At 39.4% G+C, this 16,955-nt stretch overlaps 1 protein-coding gene across 1 annotated transcript; it reads left to right on the forward strand.

Annotated features, from left to right (window-relative positions):
- The first annotated feature begins 4,074 nt into the window (after positions 1–4,074).
- LOC121994811 (uncharacterized protein ycf23-like) lies at positions 4,075–4,979 on the forward strand. The gene is made up of 6 exons (XM_042548726.1): positions 4,075–4,158; positions 4,238–4,297; positions 4,389–4,478; positions 4,556–4,663; positions 4,739–4,861; positions 4,974–4,979. Exons 1-6 carry the CDS (start codon positions 4,075–4,077, stop codon positions 4,977–4,979), a joined length of 471 nt encoding a protein of 156 aa, XP_042404660.1.
- Positions 4,980–16,955: the final 11,976 nt, after the last annotated feature.

Genomic DNA, 16,955 nt, shown 5'->3' on the forward strand with positions numbered 1-16,955 from the left:
CTCAATCAACTCCCATATTTAGGTATTCCAAATAGGCTTTCTCTACACCCAATACTTGATCCCCTTAAAATATGTCAAACGAGCTCCGAATAAATCCCAGAAAAATCCTAAAAATTCCTAAAAAATCCAATAAGATTATTTGTCCAATAACCTTATTATTTAAATATTATTTGGGTACCGTATTTTACAGTTTAGGTTGAGGTTTGATTTCATTATTGAATTTATGAACCTCAAAACTTCTAATTTTGGGTTTCCTAAAGGTTTAGAGATTCCAAGTCATTGTTGGTGCAATGACAGAAGTTTCGTGCATGTCTTTAGGGGGAGTTACTCTTTAAGGACATGAAAAATACTTTTCATACACCTTGGAAGGTGGTTAACCTTCTTTCGCGGAAATGCTCAAGGTTAAGCATATGAAAATAATGGAGAGTGGATATCTTCGTTATTCAAGGGGTGTCTACTCAAGGATGAGCATTTAATGATAGTGAAGGGTATGGGACCTTTGTTATCGGGTTGTGAGCAACAAGTGAAGTTGTGAACAACGTCAGGTAACTATTCAGGGGGAGAGTTTGCTTATTTTGATGTGTGCCAATAGGGGGAGAATGAAAGGGTTTAAGTTATGCCTTCATTATCTAAGAGGGAGTTTGCCCTCTTAGGGGGAGAACGTAGGGTTTGACTTACACCTTCATTACCTAGTGGCATGAAGGGAGTTGAGACTATGAGATTAGCCTAACTTAAATGTGGTATTGTCAAACATCAAAAAGGGGGAGATTGTTGGTGCAATATTCCTCAGGTCAAGGTTGATCAAGTTGACTGAGCTTGGACTAAGTCAAGCTCGAGTCTTGATGTTTGGATTTCGATGTTTGACAATACATATAGACAAGACATGGAGATTTCAGGTGCAATTGTTCATGTGGTGAGATTGTGAAGGAATCAAGTAGGTCAAGGTTGACTGGATACTTGACTGGAAAATCCTGGTGAGTGAAGCCAGGCGAAAGTCCTAACTTGGAGGTTAGGCAGAAGAAAAATCCTAGTGAGTGAAGCTAGGTGAAAATCCCAGTGAGTGAAGTCGGGCAGCTGGAAAGTCTTGGTGAGTGAAGCTAGGTGAAAGACCTAGTGAGTGAAGCTAGGCAGATTGAAAGTCCTGGTGAGTGAAGCCAGGCAAATGAGAAGTCCTGGTGAGTGAAGCCAGGCAGATTGAAGGAGATTGTGAAGGAGAGTCAAGTAGGTCAAGGTTGACAGGATACTTGACTGGAAAATCCTGGTGAGTGAAGTCAAGTGAAAGTCCTCACTGGGAGGTTAGGCAGAAGGAAAGTCCTAGTGAGTGAAGCTAGGTGAAAGTCCCGACCTAGTGAGTGAAGCTAGGCAGATTGAAAGTCCTGGTGAGTGAAGCCAGACAAATGAGAAGTCCTGGTGAATGAAGCCAGGCAGATTGAAAGTCCTGGTAAGTGAAGTCAGGCAATTAAGAAAAGTCCAAGTAGGTCAAAGGTTTGACCGGATACTTGGCACGAGGAGGAAAAGTCCAAGTAGGTTAAAGGGATCACTACAAGAATTTTTGCATTCAACAACACCCAATAGACAACGCTTTTTAATAAAAACGTTGTCGTTCTTTGTTTTACAACGCTTTTAGTGAAAAGCGTTGTCTATGGTATTTACTTTTTACTAAAGACAACGGTTTTTAATGAAGTGTTGTCTTTAGTGTTGTTGTTTATGGTCAAAGACAACATTTTTTTAAAAAACGTTTTTTAAAGTGTTGTGTATGTTTCCCCTAAACTCACTTAAAATAAATTCGCAGCCCTCGCTTTGCTAAACTCTAAACCCTCAACGCGCGCGCGCCTTCTCCTCACCACTCCTCTCCACGAGTTCTCCTCTCCACTCCTCTCCACGAGTGCCTTCTCCTCTCCTTCTCCTCTCCACGAGTGCCTTCTCCTCTCCACTCCTCTCCACGAGCGCCTTCTCCTCTCCACGAGCGCCTTCTCCTCTCCTTGCCGCGTGATCTCCTCTGAACCCTAATCTCGACCCAAACTCCTCACGCCGGCCCAACTCCTCCAAGTCGAGATCCCTAATCTCGCATTTCCCCATCTCCTCAATCAAAGTCAGCTTACCCTTCCTAATCCGCCACCATCTCTGACGCCGGCCGACGCCATCTCTGACGGCAGATCTAGCCGCTACCTCTGGACGAAGCCACCGCATCCGCCGCCAGAGCTGCCCCCTTTTCCCTCTGCACGCTGACGCGTTGACGGAGCATCCGCCGCCGGAGCCACAACGGCGCTCCACGGACTTCCTGTTCTCAGCGGCGGCCTGTAGTGTTCTCTTTGATTCTTGGTCCCTCGTTTCTTGCTTTGTTTCGCGTCGCCGTTGCGGCTGGTTGACTTGCGGTTCCACGCTGAGGCTTCGATTTTTTCGTTTCTGTTTTTGTCTTCGAATCTTTTAGGCAATGAAGTTTCTGGATTGGTACTTGAAGATTGGCGCGGTATCGGCGCTGATCGGAGCGTCCATGGAGGTATTCATGATCCACACTGGTTTCTGTAAGTCGTCATCCTTCTTTTCGCCCTGTACTGTTCTTATTCATTTATTTGATGTCTTATGTGGTCTTCCTGCGCTTTGCTTTACCCTAGTGGCGAAAATCGTGTAACCTCTCTTGTCCTAAGCTCCTTGTTTTTTCCCCCTCCACAAGGGGAAGTTCCTGCACTATAGGTCTGTGAATCCGGAGAAAGTTATTGTTTGATTTAGTTAAAGTTGTCCTTTTTTATGTTGGTTACAAATTGAATTCCTATGATGAAGGCAATCATGGAATTGGTTTGGGATGGATTGGGAGTAGGGGCGTTAAACTTCTGAAAAGAGGTACATAGTGAGGGTAACTGGGTACACCTCTATCGAATGAATTGACCATTGTTCAGGTTTTGGCAATGCATTCAGGAGCTTACTCTTCCAAACATTTTATATAGCAAAAGGATCGTTATAATTAATTCCTGATGTTTTATTGAATTAGGAAGTTCCTTGGTGGCTTACCTTGTCTTCGCTACTACCTGAAGCAGCGCAGCAGCCGTGGTCGAGGCAAGGCCTAGTCCCAACCAATCTCAGCATCGCCATTCCCAGTAATGCCAGTCCCCCACCTGTTCAATGAAATGTCAATGTGGGAGTTTTACTTACTGATGGCAACTTGGAAATGGTGTTATAGCTTCAAGATCTGGAAGCACTCAATCGACGTGGGCTCAAAAGGTGTGTGATGCCATTAAACATAGCTTGCATTTTCTGCTCATCAATCATCATGCTGATGAAATATCGTCTCTGCAACTTACCTTATAATATGCTTTGGTTGTGAAATCCTTGCTGTTTTACTTCCTTCAAATGTGGTGCTTTTGGTGCATTGAAGAATGGCATTTAGGTTGATGAATCGTTTACATGTTTGTCACATGTGTTGTTCCTAGAAGACCAAATTGTATACCATAGAAAACCATGATAATCGATTAAAATTCAATTTTTATGGCAATTTTTAGAGTACATAACTTCTAGAGTGAAGTGCAATTTTCACTCTTATTGTCATATTTTTATATCAACTTGGCTTTGGCTAGACTTATTTTGTGTTGAATCGACCTTACCTATAGACAATTTTGTGTCTCCATGTGAAGAGTGCAGATTCATTCTTTTCAAGTTTTGTATGATTTAAACTTCACCCATTATTGCTTTTCTTTTGTAATAATGCTTTCAATTTAATTTCTAGTAAATTAGATTAATTCTTTACTTTCAATTAGTTTTATTTACTTTTTAATAGTTTTTTATATCTTAGAATCGTATAAGATTAATACACATGTTCGAACTCCTAAATTCCAAAATGTCAAAGCATTCAGGAGGAAGATCTTTTAATATCATCGGTACCACAAACATCAAAACTATGGAAGCTGATTATACCAATAATCTTCCTATTATTTGGTTTGTCAGTGATCTTAATATTTGGTAATATTTGGTCTTTGATGCTCACGACAGAGTTTCAACGCTGCATGATTACCTTGTTCAAGCAGATTGCTCGCTGCCTCAGTAGCTCGCATTTTCAGAGTTCCACAGCTCTTCTTTCTTATGATGATCTTGTTCTTGCAGATTTGTGTTTCCTCTGTGGACCCTTTGGCATTTCCTTCTGCAGTGGAAGCAGGTGCCCAAATGGTTAGGATGCGATGAACTTGACTGGTTTCGATCGGATTGTCTGTCATACCAAACATTAAAATCCTTGTGCTAAATGCAGGTGGAAATTGGAAATTATGATTCTTTCTACGAGATGGGAATTCAGTTTTCCCCTGAACAGGTATATGAATCATGATCGTACTTTTCCTTGCAGTTCCTCGAGTATTTTCAGCTATTTCTATCTCGTCACTATTCTGTGGTGCCATTGTCAGATTCTAAAGCTCACTAGAGAAACTAGAAGGATTCTTCCATCCATTACACTGTCTGTAACCGTGCCACACATGCTTAGTCTCCCTGATCAGGTAGCTCATTTATTTCCTCGTAAACTGAGATTTGTCACTAACACAATCTCTCGTTGTTTTTTGTTCAATTTAAAAAGGTGAAGCTAGCAGAGTTGCTGGAACAGGAAGGTGCTGATATAATCCAAACTGAAGGAGGGAAATACTCAAGTCCATCAAAACCTGGTGTCCTTGGTTTGATCGAGAAGGTAACAACAGTACGAATAAGAAATCTTAGCACACTTGTGATGAAAAATGTGATATTTTTCCTCTTTAAAATGTAGGCCACACCAACGCTAGCAGCTGCATACTCCATTTCCCGAGCAGTTCAGATTCCAGTTATGTGCTCATCTGGATTAAGCGCTGTCACTGCACCTATGGCTTTAACAGCAGGAGCAGCTGGTGTGGTATGCGTTCTTTTGCTTTCTAATCTAATCATTATCTGCTACTAGTGAAAGAAATATAGACTCTTTCAGATTCTCTTGTGTTCTTGATTATCTGCTACTACTTCATTGTCAGAAGTAGTTGAACACTAACACTTGGACGTCAACATTTTTGAGTTGGCTGGACTTAAAGAAGCAATTCCATGCGATGGACACCAACAACAGCGGTTAGTCAATGATGAGGTTTTGTAAAACTTGTGTGTTTGAAAAATTATTGTCATGAAGTTAAGGATAACTTGTATGATACAAATTTAATTTGTGGATCAATATGTATACATTTTGTTTGTATAATATAAAGTTTTATTTATTTGTTAAATAGTCTTATTATAAAAATGATTGTGGTTGTGGATATTTAATTATATGTAAATTTTGAGTATTTTTTTATAATTTTTGCTATTTAATTAAGAAAAACACTATTTTTTATAAATTTAAAAAGACAACGTTTTTAAGTAATAAAAGACAACGCTTAAAAAACAATGTCTTTAAGACCAACCACAACGCTTTTAAAGCGTTGTCTTTGATATGTGCATTTTTACAACAGCATCTATAACAACGCTTTTTAAGAACGAAAAGACAACGCTTAAAAAGCGTTGTCTTTGTGACCAACCACAACGCTTTTAAAGCGTTGTCTTTGATATGACTTTCTACAACACCATCTACAACATCACTTTTTAAGTACATACGACAACGCCAAAAAAGCGTTGTTGTTTAGCTTTTTTCTTGTAGTGGATTGACCGGATACTTGGCATGAAGAAAATTCCAAGTGGGTCAAAGGGATTGACCGGACACTTGGTGAGCGAGTTCTAGCAGGTCAAGGGTGACCGGATGCTAGGCATGATGTACCAACAGATCATAGGTGACCGGATGTTGGTTTAGGGGGCTTTGGACTTGATTTTGGGCAAAATCAAGGAGATTGATCGATCAGCCGATCGATTGGCTCATGCCCAATCGATCGACCGATCGATTGGGTGAGTCCCCACGACAAGCTTCCTCCCAATCGATCGGAGGATCGATTGGGAGAGGCTCGCAATTGCACAGAACAGCACTGGATCGATCAGCCGATCGATCCAGAGCTCCCAATCGATCGGGCGATCGATTGGGAGGTTCGATTCTGCGCGATAAGTCCTGGATCGATCAGCCGATCGATACAGGCAATTCTCGAGAGCACAAAGACGCTCTGGATCGATCGACCGATCAATCCAAAGCCTCCCCAATCGATTGGGAGCAATCCAATCGATTGGGATTTGACCGTTGGCGCAGGATATAGCTGTTGGCGAGTGTTTCTCTCGGCAGATCTCACGGCTTCCACTTCTGATCTTCACCGCATCTCCACAGCATCTCTCTCAGGTTCAGATCGCCAGTTCTTGAAGGTTCTTGGAGGCTTGTGCTGGTGCATATCCAAGTCAAGAGGCGAGAAAGAATTTAGGGTTAGGGTTTCGTGTGCAAACTTGCTTGTATTTTGTTTATCCTTTCTTTCTACTTGTACTGAGAGCTTGTAAGGCTTCTCCGCCTTCGGTAGTTACCATAAAGGAGAATTTTCATAGTGAAGGGTGCGTGAGTGTGTGGATCCTTGGACTAGTCACCTTTTCTTGAGGTGGATACCATGTAAATCCTTTGTGTTAGAGTTATATGTTTTGTTTCTTGTATTTCCGTTGCATATCATTGAAGAAACAAGCAACGAAAAGCACGAGGAGCGCGACGAGCTATTCTCCCCCCCCCCTCCTCTAGCTACATATTTGGTCCCAACAGTACAAGGGCCGGAGCACCCTCGCCGAATAACGCGACCATAAACTCATCATGGTCTACGTCCTCCTGGACATCTGGGTCTGGCTGGTGCTGTGCCCCCTCCGCCAAGACATGACACCATCATCATCTACATGGACATCTGCTAAAGAGAAGCTCCTAGGTCCTATGACGTCGAACTCAGTCAGCCCGAACATTACCTCGGGTAACATCAATATGTAGGTGGGCGAAATATGCCGTCAAAATATGACAATACGGCATATGAACTCGAGCGCTGGTAATATATTCAGCTGAGTAGATAATGGTCTGAAAGATGTGTAGAATAATATCTATGTCTAATCTATGGCAAAGAGCATACAAGAGAAAGGAATGAAATGGTTGCATCATCGCTATGTCGCAAGTGGATAATGGTAAGATACAGAAAACTAAAACCCTATAAAGTGCATAATCGTGAACTCGAAGGCTTACTGACCTAAACATAATCACAGTGGGTACTCACTCCCCTCCGAAAAAATACGAGTACATCATATCCAGAGTAATGTGTGAGTAAGAATCACCAAATGTTAGATTTCTAGGAGGGTAACACTGAAAAGGACACATAGATGGTTGTAACTGTAAGAAGTCCTGGATAGTGGTAGGAGATAATGTAATATCCGTACCAGCTACCCTAGTAACATAGGTGAGAACATCTACCCTAACCAAGTTATTATAAAATTCAGCACATAAATTTATGTTTACTGAACTGGTGCAGTAAACAAGGTTCCGCAAGTTATAGTGGTTAATAACCTCTATAACTGGAACACAAGAACATAAGAAAAACTCTCTATCTAAGCACTTAGTCCTAATAGGCATATAAATGGTCGACTCAAACTTAATCCTAAGTTCGTTAGTAAGGAACCTAGGGTCAATACTAGCAGTTGAGGCCCCAGCACCAGATCTAGAACGTTTTCTACATTTTTTGAAAAAAAAAACTATACTAAGCAAGAAATCAGTGAAATATTTAAAGAAACTTAGGAGGAAAAAGAAATTTTACCGAGGCATCGTGGAGAAAATTTTTTAAAGATGATGACCTCAGTTGATTCGCAGTAGCGTAATAATCGCAAAATGAAATAAAATTTTAATTTTGATCACTCTCGCGGTAAAGCTCGGAAAGAGCCTTAATAAGAGTGAAGGGGAAGTGGTGCAAAGGGAGAGGGCGCACCTGCCCCCTATATATAGGGGGCTCCGGGCGCCCGGGGTTAGCTGGGGCGAGGCGTCCATAGTCCCTTCCAGGCGCCTCGGAAGAGAATACCAGGGGTGCCCGTCCTTGGTTTTTGACTTCGTTTTTAATATTTTTTTTATAGAATTTTTAAAAGTTTTTAAAGAATGAATTTTTAAAAGAATTCTTAAGAAGAATTTTAAAGTTTTTTAAAAAAAAAGTTTTAAAAGAAATTTTTTAAAATAATTTTTAAAGGTTTTTATGAAAAAAAAATTAAAATAATATTTTAAAATATTTTAAAGTTTTTAAAAGATTTTAAAGTTTTTAAAAGAATTTTTAAAATAATTCTTAAAGTTTTTAAAACAATTTTTAAAAATATTTTAAAGTTTTTTAAAAGAAGTTTTAAAAGAATTTTTTTTAAAAATAAAGTTTTTTTAAAAAGATTTTTAAATTTTTTAAAAAATATTTTTAATTTTTTGAAAATAATTTTTTAAAAGAATTTTTAAAGTTTTTAAAATAATTTTTAGAATAATTTTTAAAATAATTTTTACAAGAAGTTTTAAAAGACTTTTTAAAAAGATTTTCAAATTTTATTTAAAAGATTTTAAAAAAAAAATTTAAAAGAATATTTTTAAAAAAAATAAAATAATTTTTAAAGTTTTTAAAAGAATTTTTTAAAATAATTTTTAAAGTTTTTAAAAGAATTTTTAAAGTTTTTAAAAGTTTTTTAAAATAATTTTTAAAAATATTTTAAAGTCTTTAAAAGAACTTTTAAAAGAATTTTTTAAAAAGATTTTTAAAGATTTTAAAAGAATTTTTAAAGTTTTTTTTAACGAATTTTTTAAAAGAATTTTTAAAGTTTTTAAAAGAATTTTTAAAAAGATTTTAAAGTTTTTAAAAGAAGTTTTAAAAGAATTTTTAATGTTTTTAAAAGAATATTTTAAAAGATTTTAAAGGTTTTTTTAGATGAATTTTTTAAAAGAATTTTTTTAAAAAAATTATAAGAATTTTTTAAATGTTTTTAAAAAAATTTTTTAGAAGTATTTTTTAAAAGATATTTTTAAAATAATTTTTAAAGTTTTAAAAAGAATTTTTGAAATAATTTTTAAAAAGATTTTTAAAATTTTTAAAAGAAGTTTTGAAAGAATTTTAAAAAGATTTTTAAGTTTTAAAAGAATTTTAAAAAGAATTTTTTAAAAAAAATTTAAAAGGATTTTAATGTTTTTAAAAGAAGTTTTAAAAGAATCTTTAAAAAGATTTTTAAAGTTTTTAAAAGAATTTTTTATAGTTTTTTTAAAGAATTTTTTTAAATAATTTTTAAAGATTTTAAAAGAATTTTTAAAGTTTTTAAAAACATTTTTAAAATATTTTTAGAGTTTTTTTAAAATAATTTTTAAAAATATTTTTAAAGTTTTTTTTAAAAAGAATTTTTAAAGTTTTTTTTAATTTTTTTTTAAAAAAAATTTTAAAGTTAATTTAATTTATTTTAATTATATTTGAGTCCTTAGTCATCTCACCTGATCTACGTTTTCAATCAGGGATTCTTATAATTTTGTGAGATAAATTAGATTCTATTTTAGTGTTTGATTTAACTTTCTGTTAGATTCAGGTTTAGCTTTGGGTCCAACAAATAGGCATTCTCTGGATAAACTTCTGGGCTATGGTGAGTCACTTGGATATCATTAGAGTAATCATGCCTTCGAGATTTTCCAAATAGTCCTATCCACTGGACTTAATACAAAACCTTGGTCTAACTGGTTAGGATCCATAAAGGATAGCTTCGGTCAGTTCCACTTAGTCAAATGCACCAGGTCGAAAACATATCTTCCTAGACATGCATAGACTGAGCTTCCCTAACGTATTATCATCTAAAACTTAACGAGTACCATAGGTCAAGTTAAACTTGGTCCCTTTCTAATTAGTCCTTATTACCCTGCCGGATAGGTTGGTTTGGGTTACCCTATCGGGTATGTTAGTTTTGGAGGTGCCAGCTATTCTGGAGCCTCCCCTGAATTATTGGCCTTTAATTTTTTGTTCTTGGTTTACGTCTGTTCTTTTTGTAGTTATAATTTACTTGATGATATTCTAAGTCTTGGTGTGACTTAAAATATTTAGATTTTGAATTTGTTGATCTAGGTTTGTATTTTAATTTTTGATTTGATTTATTTGGTTTTATATAATGTATTTTTTCTTTGGGTATGTAGTATTGGTTAAGTCATACTTGCGTGGTTAAGCACGCTTTCGGAACCCAAGCTTTACTTGATTGTTTTTGTTGGGTTATTAACGATTTAAATGTTTTATTCGAGCTTGACTTGTAGCTAAGTCCGGTTTTGTTGTAAATTACTTTTTGATTATTTAATATTAGATCTAAATTCTTAGATCTAGTTGTAAATTTTTCTAACATTTCTTTTAATTTGTTAATTTCTATTTTTAGTGATAAATTTTCCTCCTCAAGTGTTGGATCTTGAGTTGGATTTGATATTGTGCTTTGTTCCTTGAGGTTTTGATTTTCCTCAAGGAGCGTTTTATTTTCATTTTCTAAAGTTATCAATTCCTTATTCAAGCACGAAATAATTTTAAAGAATTTTTTATTTAAATCAACATTTACCTCGTCGGGGCCTTCGGAAACGAGTACGGACTCGTGGCTCGATTCAGGTTCGGACTCATCTTCCGATTCTTCTTCGAGGGCCATCAGCGCGAGGTGGCTATGGTGCTTCTAATCTTCGGCTTCCGATTCGTCCGAGGAGGAGTCGTCCCAAGTCGCTTTGAGAGCCTTCTTCTTGGATGCCTTTGTTTTGTCGCTCTTCAATTTCAGATACTCGTTCTTGTAATATCCCTTCTTGTTGCATCCGAAGCACGTTACGTTCTTTGGTTCGGGGGAGTTGATCTTCTGCAGGTCCTTATTGTTGAAACTACTCTTTCTCTTGGTGAACATCTTCCTTACCAGGTTCACCAGGTACTCTTCATCTTCAGTCTCCTGATCAGACTCTTCTTCTGGTTCAGGCTTGTTTTTAGATCTCTCCTTGGAAGAACCTGCAAACAAAGCTACACCTTTCTCGATCCCGACGTTAGTTTACTCATGCAATTCTAATTCATAGAAAAGTTTATCTAACTTTAGTTTGGATAGATTTTTAGAGATTTTGTAGGCATCCATGATAGATGTCCACCAATTATTGCGTGGAAAAGCGTTCAAGGTATACCTTATTAAGTCCCGGTTCTCCATTTTATGTCCTATTGCGTGGAGTCCGTCGAGGATATCCTTGATCCTTGCGTGGAGCTGACTTGCCGTTTCTCCTTCATGCATTTTAATGTTAAATAATCTATTTAAAAGCAAGTCGCGTTTCGTTACCTTGGCGTCAGTCGTTCCTTCATGTAGCTCGATCAACTTGTCCCAATGTTCTTTCGCATTCTGGTGAGGTCCTACCCGGTTCAGCTCTTCCTTCGTCAGCCCGCATTGCAGCATGTTGAGGGCCTTGAAATCTATTGAAGCTTTCTTCTTCATGTCTGGAGTCCACTGTTCCGACTCCAGTGGAATTCCAGAGTTGTCAACTGGTGCTCTGTAGCCTTTTGTGACGCTAAACCATTGGTCAAAGTCTGTCTTCAGGTAGACCTCCGTCCGTTTCTTCCAGTACGAAAAGTCATCCCTGTTGAACAGGGGAGGACGTACTGTACTGAAGCCTTCAATTTGAGACATCCTGCATACAAGAAAATATAGACCAAGGAACATCCTAAGACTAGGTCTTGGATTAGTAGTGCGGGATAAGAAGAAGTAAACTGAAAAATTGATTTGATGTTGCACCAAATCAGATTAATAACAATGAAAAGAATTCCCAAAAAGGTAATAATACCAGTTTGGAATAAAGATGAAAAACTGAAAATCAACAAAGAAAAGGAAAGAAAATTACTCCCCCTGTCTGATTGGTGGTTTCACCAAATCAGAGCGGTACCGGCTCTGATACCACTTGTTGGATCGTAAGCGTTCGATAGAGGGGGGGTGAATATCGATTTAAAAATTTTCGTAGAGTAAGTGCATAGTGGATAAAGAATGAACAAAAAAAGAAGTGACACAAGTAGGTTTTTTACTTGGTTCAAAGCCTGTGTCGACTCCTACTCCAAGGCCCGCACACAAGGGTGCTTTCAATGGAAAATTCACTAGCAATTCGAAAATGTTTACAATTTAAAGTACACGAACGCTAATAAAGAAAATAATATTGACAAAAATAAAGAATAAAAAAGCAGAGCATTGTCAGCAGCGTCGCAGGAGCACCAGAGATCGAATTGAGAGTTGATGTTGGAGCTTCAGCCTTGACCCTCCTTATATAAGAGGTTCAGGGCGCCTGGAACCTTTAGGGTGCCTTGAATATGACATAGCCGAGCCAACCAGGGCGCTCCACTTGGCGAGGTGATGCTGAGGATAAGTTTTCACCTCTGGCCGCCCGGGTCCCTCCCGAGCGCTCAAACCTCCGGGAGCCCAAATCCATCCCAAGCGCTCGAACCCCAGTTTTTTAGCAGCTTCCTTCCTGCAAGAAAATGTTAGTCCGGAGGCAAATATATAATACATATATCTTGTAAAATAAAGTGTTAGCACAATTCAAGTTCAACAAGTAGAGTATTAATTAGATTCCGTCTCTCCGAGACCGGAATCTAGTCAAGATCTCGACTTAGAGTTCCGAAATGGTTCTAAGTTGGATCGGCGCCTAAGTTCCCTTCCCGAGAGCGCGTCCTCACTGTCACTCCCCTCTAGTGACTTACCTTCACCTACCTACCAAACATCCGGTCAGTCCTTCGACCCGTCTGGGCTTCGTGTCAGCTATCTGGTCAACTCGTCGACCTAGCTAGACTTCGTGCCAAACGTCTGGTCAGCCTGTCGACCCATTTGGACTTCGTGCCAGCTATCCGGTTAGCCCGTCGACCTAGCTAGGCTTCGTGCCAGACATCAGGTTAGCTCGTCGACTTGTATGGACTTCTCCTGCACACTCTATCAGAGTGTTAGATAACAACAAAATTAACTTAACCTATTTTGTCATTCATCAAAACTTGAGTTAGGACGTTAGTGCTAACCGGACCAACATAATCTTCCTTCATACGATCCTTTGTCTGACCATGCCTCCTATCAACGACACTATCTCTCAAAAGGATGTCGAAGGATACCCTGCTGCATCTGTTGCTTGGCCGAACAGAATGGCCGCTCAACCGAAATTCTACTATCCTTGCATTGTCTGTTGTCCTGCCGAGCGGGATAGCCGCTCAGCTGAAAGTCCGCTGTCCAAGTGTCATAGTTGTCGGGCCGAGCGGGAGGGTCGCTCGGCAGGAAGCCCATTGTCTATATGCTCAATTGATGTGTCATGCCCTAGGTAGTCCCTGCCAGAAGAAATTTCGGCATCATCTCCCTTGTACGGATGACAATATAAAACTATACTACATGCCCTCAGGGCCACATATACCTCGGCCAACCCGGTCGGAACAATAAATATAAACATAACTAACAATCCATGCAGTTTATATATTTCAGCCTCTGGCTAACACAACCACACAGTTTATATTAACTAAAACCTACTCCACTACAACAACGGAAAACTTAAAACCACAATAGAGAAACCAACGCAACGGAAAAATAAATGTAGCAGACCAAAACTCGATGAAAATCCTCGAGTACAATCACAAGTATATAAATCAACACAAAACAAGGAACTAAGTCTGTAAGCAAAAAGTCATCGCGACACGAAGTGGGGACTAGAGACTGGAATCTCCTCACGACCTCAACCTGAAATAGATATAATCAACAGGGTGAGTCCAAGAACTCAGCAAGTATCGGGCTGACATGCATAATAAGTAATAACTAATAGTAATAAATATGTGTACAGTCTCCTAGAGTAATGAAAAATGCAAAACTGTAAGAAAAGGAGAAGTTGTACTCACCAGAACCTCCTATCAGAATAATAAGGTCGTCAGACCAAAGATAACATGTCCCTGTATGCATGTAAAACATATGCATTCATCCAATATGCAGCAAATAAAATGCAGCAAACACAAGCAATAAATGCAATCATGCATATGATGCCAATGACATGTCCTGGTCACCCCTGATGCAGTCAGCCATCTCATAAATCATGGTAAGACCGAGTGGGTAGGGCTATGACAACTGTGCACTCTGCCATCACTGCTCCTGATGAGTGACCGAGTGGACAGGATGCTGTTGGAGTACACCTATCCTCCTACCCCAAATCATAAGTGGGGGAGCACAATGCTCTCTTCTCCCTGAGACAGTCCAGAGGAGGGATTCTTGACGTGCTACCACACTGCGTCACGCTACCCATAAGTGGACCAGCGAAGCACTGACAGAGCAAACTGTCACACACCCTGCCTGATATACTACTAACTCATAAGTGGTTGTGTGTGCAGATCTATGTAACTGGCGATGAGCTCAACAATAATGGGGATACCAATCGCACAGCATGCAATCATGCAAGATGGTGCATGACACTAAGCATACAAATCCTGTCCATATCTACCTCCATAAAACATGTACCAAAAATAAATGGATCAAATAAACAAATCTAGGTACACGGGTCAGATATGGTAAATGTCTAGTCCAGTGTATCATAAGGCATGGTATGCCACTACCTCTATGAGCATAAATAATCATGGCAACAAACAAGAGGGTATAAAATATAAATGTAGAACAGATAAAAGCATGCAACAAGTATCATGTAGTGATATACCAAAGCAAAGATAAACATAATTATTACTAGAGGCTATAACCTACTACGCATATCAACATAACATTATTAAAAGAGATAAGTCAAGGTACCCACCTCAGAAAGTGGAGATCGTCTCCGAAATAGACCCCATGTCGAGACGCTCGTCTTGAATCAAAGCCCTGTAACAACATACATATAATTAAGCCATGCTCGTAGATATCCAATAGCTTAATCAAAATTCCTATTAACCCGGATACCCTAATTTTATTCGTTGATCTCAGTTAATTAAATAAATCGGATCTAACTCGAAGCTTAGATTAGATCCAACATTTTAACCCTAATTAAATATAACTCAACGGTCAACTAGGGTTAGTTTCCTTAACCCTAATTATTCCATTTAGATTTAAATCTATACTTAATCAACCTAAACTTAAGTAAATTCTAATACAATTCATTCCTAACCTTTCCCAGTTCAAATCTGTGTACGCTACAACAAGAGATACAATTTCTCTACATCTTACCTCAATTCAAATCCAAGTGACCACTGGTAGAATACGACCCGAGGGGTTCACCGCCGAAATTGGGTCACCGAAACTGTGGATCACCAATAATCAGCACTGACCGAAGATATAATGACCAGACAAGCATGAAATCTGATACGAACCATACATACCCAATTCTATGTCGACCGCCCCTTCCACTCTAACGATCGACAGCTGATCTCTATCGGCGATGTCTCCGATCTGGCCCCGGCAGAATCCACGGCCTACTGTCGTCGATAGATCGAAGATGGTGACTTGGATCGAGAAGAGTGCCTCAGCTGCTAGCTCCTATCCAAAACTAACTTGAGCAAAGGTGGCGCCTCAAAGCAGAGGGAGACGACGACAGTGTAGGATCGGTGATGATCAACCAGAGCAGGCGGCGGCCGTGGCCAGTGCCAAGCGGGAGACGGCTAGGGCACAGCTTGCTATCCTTGGTCGAAGATCATATCATGCAGAGGTGAGACGGCTGGCGACCAGTGTCGGCCATTGCAACCGGGGCGATGCGAGGGAAAGGGAAAGTCGGTGCTACTCGGCCGGAAGAAAAGAAGATATGGGGAAATAGAAGCTTGCCCGGTGTCGCAAGAGGGTGAGGGAGGAAGGATCAGGAGGGTAGCTCAATCGGCGGTGAGAGGAGGAGATAAGGAAGAGGAAGGGGAAGATTATGGGGTTCGTCGTCGCGTGAGGGAGAGGGAGAGAAAGGGTCGCGAGAGGGGAGAAGGAGGAGGGATCGGGCGTTTAGGGCACGGGTGAGAATGAAGGGAAAAAGGAAAAGAAAAATAAAAGAAAAGGAAAAAAATTCAACTTTTCCTCGTTAAATTGGGATGCCTTAAACAGGTTTTCCTGTGACCCAATAATTATTCTCGTAACTTACATCATACGACCTCCAAAAATTCCTAGAAAATTTCTAAAAATTTTGGAAAATTCCACTAAGGTATTTCGTCCATTTTCGATATTTTACATTCTCCCCCACTAATAAAAATTTGATTCCCAGATTTTGTTATTTATCATCAGCAAGTACTAGCAATAGATAGATAATATAAATATTGAACAAAAAATTAATCCACATACCTCAAGTGAAAAGATGGGGTATCGAGCTCGGATTGTATCCTTGAGCTCCCAGGTAGCCTCCTTGTCAGAATGATGTTGTCATCCGACTTTAACCAGCCGAATAGTCTTGTTCCACAGTTGATGCTCTTTCTGGTCCAGAATCCATACTGAAACCTCCTCGTAGGTAATGTCAGGCTAAATTGGAACTGGTATATCTGACAGAACATGTTCTAGGTCGACTACATATCTCCTCAGTATAGACACATGGAACACATCATGAACGCCTGCCAGAGTCGGTGGTAGCGCCAAACAGTAAGCTACCGCTCCAATCCTCTCCAAGATCTGGAAAGGTCCAATGTATCGTAGAGCTAGCTTACCTCGGAGGCCAAATCTCTTCACCCCTTTCGTGGTTGAGACTCTCAGAAAAACATAGTCGCCAATAGAGAACTCCAGGGGTCGGCGTCTCCGATCAACATAATTCTTCTGGCGGTCCTGCGCCTCGGACATCCTCCATCTAATAGTACAGACCAACTCTGCCTCCTGCTGAGCTCTATGAGGTCCTAACAGCTAGGCCTCCCTAACCTCCTCCCAGAGGGTGGGTGTTTGACAAAGCCTACCATACAACGCTTCAAACGGTGCCATCTAGATAGTCGAATGATTGCTATTGTTGTAGGCGAACTCTACTAATGGCAAGTGATCCTCCTAACTGCCTCCAAAATCCATAACACAAGACCTCAACAAGTCCTCTAGAGTCTAAATGGTCCACTCTGACTACCCATTTGTCTGCGGATGGAAAGTTGTGCTGAATCGGAGCTGTGTACCCAAGG

This window comes from Zingiber officinale, chromosome 6A, assembly GCF_018446385.1.
Source record: "Zingiber officinale cultivar Zhangliang chromosome 6A, Zo_v1.1, whole genome shotgun sequence".
NCBI classification, from domain to species: domain Eukaryota; kingdom Viridiplantae; phylum Streptophyta; class Magnoliopsida; order Zingiberales; family Zingiberaceae; genus Zingiber; species Zingiber officinale.